Source organism: Myiozetetes cayanensis, unplaced genomic scaffold (genome assembly GCF_022539395.1).
Source record: "Myiozetetes cayanensis isolate MyiCay16 unplaced genomic scaffold, myiCay2020 scf1538, whole genome shotgun sequence".
Lineage (NCBI taxonomy): Eukaryota > Metazoa > Chordata > Aves > Passeriformes > Tyrannidae > Myiozetetes > Myiozetetes cayanensis.
In genome coordinates this window covers 2,099-7,105 of record NW_026087202.1, presented here as the reverse complement: position 1 = coordinate 7,105, position 5,007 = coordinate 2,099, and the positions used below count along the sequence as shown (strand labels likewise).

Here is a 5,007-nt window from a genome sequence, read left to right as displayed (position 1 = left end):
AATGAGACCGTGGCCCTGTGACTGCACACAGATCTCTAATCCTCCCCCAAGCTCATTCCCCAAGCTCTGTGTGTTGTTCTGCAGGCAGTTCAGGGCTAATGGAGCAGGCAGGTTTCCCAGGAGGGGTGCAAGAGGATGCCACACAGCCATACACATCCCTGAGGGGCTTGGCCTTCTGTTCTCATCTTGGGAGACCTGTAGGGAACATTTGTCACTGCTCTGGGTGTCCTGGGTTATTCCCAGCTGGATGCAAAAGAGGAAGCAAGGTCCCTTTGGATCCTGAGCCCCCAAGTCCTTCCATTTAAAGCCCAACTCTCCAAGTTGGTGATCCTGCTGCCAAAGGTTCCCTGGCTTCTTCTAGGCAGTGGATCCCATGCCTCCCTAACAGATTGTAGTCATCCAAGAGTGTCCGGTTGTCATAAAAATCCAAACCCTCCTGACAGCACCAGCCACAAAGCCAGAGGTTGATTTGCTTTTTACATCTATTTCTGGCTGGCCCCTTTCTTCAAACAGTTAAAATGGAGGAAAAGATAACTTGGACATCGATATTGTTCACTTGCACCACCAGGGCTTTGTAATCTCCCTTGAATCTGCCCAGGTTCTGGCTTGTGTGTCATTTGTGCCACATGGAAAAGCAGCAGTGGAGAGCAGTCTGTGCTCTTGACAGCTTGTGGCACCCGCTCAGCAACATCTCAGACCTGAGCTGCCAGAAGGGGGGATAGCTCTGGTGACTCCCTGCAGGGCTGGCAGATGAGTGTCTCAGTGTCCCTTCACAGAGCCCCTCACTACAAGCACTCATTGTTTCTTTTATGGTGTCTGCTGTGTTGTGCTGCTGCAGTTTCTGCTGGTAGACCTTGCTCATGGGTGTCTGCAGCTGTTCGGGTGTTGATTCTGGGTTTGGTGGTGATGCTGAAGGGTGGAGACTGAAGCAGAGTTCTGCTTTTGTGGGTCACCAGATCTGAGGCGCCTTGTTCTCAGTGGTGACGGTCCCAGGAACATGGTTCTAAATCCACCTCCCTACATCCCCCTCAGCTCCTCTAATACTGCACAGCCTTTAACTATTCCCTGCTCCTGACAGAACAGGTCATCAACCTGTGCACACCTTTTCTGCAGGAGGAGGGTCTGGGCACTTGTTGCAACGTGATATTGGGGTTTAGAGATGTAACAAGAACTAATAGTTTTTGCAGCAGAAGTGACTCAGTTTAAAAAGTGAGACACAGGTTTTGCAAGGAGGAGTTATGAGGAAGACCCAAACTCCTCCCTCTAAGCAATTGTAAATCCAAAATTGAGAGGTTCTGACTGAGGGGAAAAAAATTGTGGAAAGAGGAAAAATAACAGTCCTTTATTGAAAGATATATGTGTATTGGCAGAAACATTGAAAGAAAACAAGTAAAACAACCAAACAATACTCCTGTACCCACAAATAATCCCCTTCAAACCAAACCAAGAAACGCAGAAAGGGAAAAAAAGTAAATAGTTCAGTTTGAGCCCTTTGGTACAATTCTAACCACAGTCACCAGGGGGCGCTGTTGGGTCACTGGAGATGCAGAGCCTGCCGTTCTCTTTGCCGTCCAGCAGGGGGCGCTGTGGGATCACTGGTCGTTGACACCAGGGGTAACACCCTCCGGGGTGCGTTGGAGGAACCAAAGAAAAAATGGGTTCCCCTTCCCCCACACACACTGGGAAAAGGGGAGAGAGAGAGAGGGGAGAAACAACAACAACAACAAAGTGGGAAAAATCTCACTCTGTTTGGCTGGTCGAATCGTGCGATATAGTTTTCCTTCTCCCTTTGATGTGCACAAGAACCAGTGCTAAGGAAGAAACAAATGGGAACAGGGAAGGGGAAAAGGAAAAAAAAAAAAAAAAAAAAAGAACTCCCAAACACTTTCTCTTTGATGAAAAAATCTGAGCAAGATCCACAGCTGGCAACCAGGCTGAGAACAAAACCCCACCGAGCTCTCACTCTGACCTTGTTCCAGCCTTCACAGCAAGCCCCAACTCCTCCCGCCATTTCTCAGGAAGAAAAAGAAAAAGAAAAATAAAAAGGAGCTCCTCACCCCCCATTTCCCAGGAGATGAGATTCTGAGCCATTAACCAGAAAGCCGCTTCATTTGTGCTCCCTAAGTGCCAACCTAACAGCCCTGCACACCATAGGCAGGGGGAAGGGAAAAATTCCTGCCCAGTTCCCAAGAACCAGCAAAACCATGACAAGAAGGTACCATAGAAAATTAGGGTGCTTTGAATTAAAGAAACCAGTTAATAAGTGTTCAGAAATGTCATGAAAATGTAACAGGAATGTGGGGGAGAAAAAATGAATAATCCTGTAATGCTGCCATGTCAGCTGTAGTGAGGATACCTCGGTGTGCACTTTGGGAACTGATTCCCAGGGCACCCGACATGCTGAAGTCATTCCAGTGTGCTGGAATAAAAGAATTCTTGGCTTCTAAAATTCACAAATTTGGTCTTAGAGGTTTCTTTAAAGAGCTGATTTCAGGCAATAAACCCACCACCTGTACTGAAGTTTCCCTCCTTACCAGTTCTGTTTGGGTGAAGCCTTCCTTTGGAAGGTCCATGCCTGCTGGATCTCAATTGAATGGGGGATCTGGTGTGAAAGCATGTGTCATGTTTTAGGAATGGTACTCCCCAGTTAAGAGCTCCTACCCAGACTCTCCCAAAGCAGATGCTGCTCAACCTCTGGTTGAAAGCACAAAAGGCAAAGATCGTGGGTTGAGAAAAGAACAATTCACTGGAAACAGCAATGATATCATAAGGAACAGAAACAGCAACAATACTGATAAGAAGAGTGTACAAAGAGAGGGTGATTTACATGCCAAATGCTCACAGAGCCTGAGACAATGGAACAATGGTTCCAACCTCCATGCTTAAGGAACCCTTGCCCTCAGAAGCAAGAGAGAAAGTCCCTTTTCCACACACCTGGAAATGATGTGGGATGGTATCATCTTGGCCATGGCCTCTCCCACTGATCTGCACTGGAACCAGAACAGCCTGTCTGGCCTCAGAGAAAGATCTTAGAGAGATGCAGCATGGAAGAGAGGTCCAGAGAGGTAACGAGATCTCTGCCCTTGGAAATCCTTCTCTTACTGCCTCCTCTTCATCAGGGCCATATTTTCAGACATGTCTCAGGACCCACCCAGAACCAAGGGTAGACTTTTTTGCCCCCAAATGATGCCTGTGAAAATGTGTAGATGTGAATGCCCTCATCAACACTGAAAAATGAGACCCGTCCCCCTTCATAATCCAGAGAGACCCGGATCCGCCTGGGAGCCTTGATTTCAGGAAACAGAGTATGACGAGGGGAGGTGAAAGCTTTCAAAAATACTGCCCGTTTCCCCACTGCCCAGATGCCTTTCTCTGGTTTAAACTCAATATCACCCTTCCTTTCCACATTTTCTCCAAAAATCCCGACGACCCATTCTCCTGCATAAGCCACCTCCACCTCCCAGTAGTGTCTCCCTGAGGAGAAGCCGTCATGGCCCAGAACGCAGGTCCGCAGGTTAAATCTCTTGGGGTTGTAAGGGCTGTCCTGTGGTGTGTCACTGTGTTTCACACTTTTGCCACTGTCAGACACGACAAGCTCACAGTGGGCTGTGTCTGGATCCAGAACCACGTTCTCTGCAGGAGAGATGGAATCAGCACATCAGGGCAGAGCTCGCCCCAGGACAGATCTTTGCTGGGGCTTCCTAAGGAAGAGGCAGGGTGTGAGTGAGAGCTGGCAGATTGTGGCATGGGAAGGTGCACAAGGTAACAACACGAGTGCAAGGAAGAGAACATGAAGCAGAGAGAACAGAGTGAGGAGAGAGGGAAGAGGATCATCAGCAGACCTCCAGGATGAAGAATTGCACACAGCTCCCTGAGGACAAGGATTCTCCAGATTTGCCTGAAGCTAGGACATGCACCAAATTCAAGGGAGGGTCAGCAGAAGCATGCCTGCTCCCAGCAGCATCACTTGCAGGAGGGGAAGTGCCAGGAAGGGCGATCAAAGCAGGGAACATGATTCAGCACCATGAAAGACCAAACTTAGTTACCTTCTTCTATCGGCACTGCGTGTCTCCTCCATGCTTTAAAAAAACCACAAAAACTACAGGTCAGAGGCAATGGAAGACATTGGTGCTGGGTTAGCTCAGGGCAATGATATGGCAGTTTAGGTGCACATTTTCTGCACTGATGTTCTCTTTGTGAAAGTCATCTCACAGCGAGTTGCTTCAAAACTTCCGTGTCTGACTACATGGAAGGGCTGCACCCATTTTCCACAAATGCCATCACACTGCCTGTCCTGATTGGGACATGCATTGATTGGTCAGTTTGTACTTTGAGAACTAACAGAATTTTCTTCTTAGTACAGAACTAAGGTTACAGGCAAGAGCCTAAAACCACACAGAGACCAATGGAAAATCATCTTTCTGAAACAAGTTCTGGATTTGTTCTGTGCTCAAAATGAGGGCACACATGAGAAACACAGGACAGAAAAGTTGCCCAACTGAGAAGACTCCCACAACGAGAAGAGAATGATACTCTCTGAGTTCCTGGGCTTGTTCCTCTGAAAAGGAAGACAAAGCATCACAAATGGGTTGTGGGCCATGGATTTATTTGGACATGGCCTGTCTGCCCTCTCCTGTAACTGCCTGCAGGTGCTGCAGGGTGGGTTTGTGCCCAGACTGAGCAGTGCAAAGCCCTGTGCCACCCCCAGCCTGGAGCTCTGCCCCCCCGGCCATGCTGCAGCTTGTCCTGCTTCAAGTGGGGACAGGAAATGAACTCGAGGAGCTCCCTCATCTCCAAGGGGACCAGGGTACTCCCACCCTTCCAGTTCTACTGCTGCCACCACCCCTTCCCATCCCCAGGCACCATCATCAGAGACCTTGAATTTTGAGTCTCAAATTCAGTCTGTCTGTCCAGCCATCACCAAGTGAACCACTTTCTGGTTCACACTTTAAAAGTGAAAGAAAAAACCCAAATGAACCCACCACCCCCTAGAGACTAAAAAAACCT

General features: G+C 48.4%; 1 protein-coding gene across 1 annotated transcript; it reads right to left on the bottom strand.

The window, feature by feature from the left end:
• Window positions 1-47: 47 nt before the first annotated feature.
• Window positions 48-4,203, bottom strand: LOC126637614 (butyrophilin subfamily 3 member A3-like; the record flags this gene model as incomplete). The annotated part of the gene is made up of 2 exons (XM_050310987.1): window positions 48-3,633; window positions 4,047-4,203. Coding segments are annotated over 2 exons (675 nt in total), but the record flags the coding sequence as incomplete, so codon positions are not given.
• Window positions 4,204-5,007: the final 804 nt, after the last annotated feature.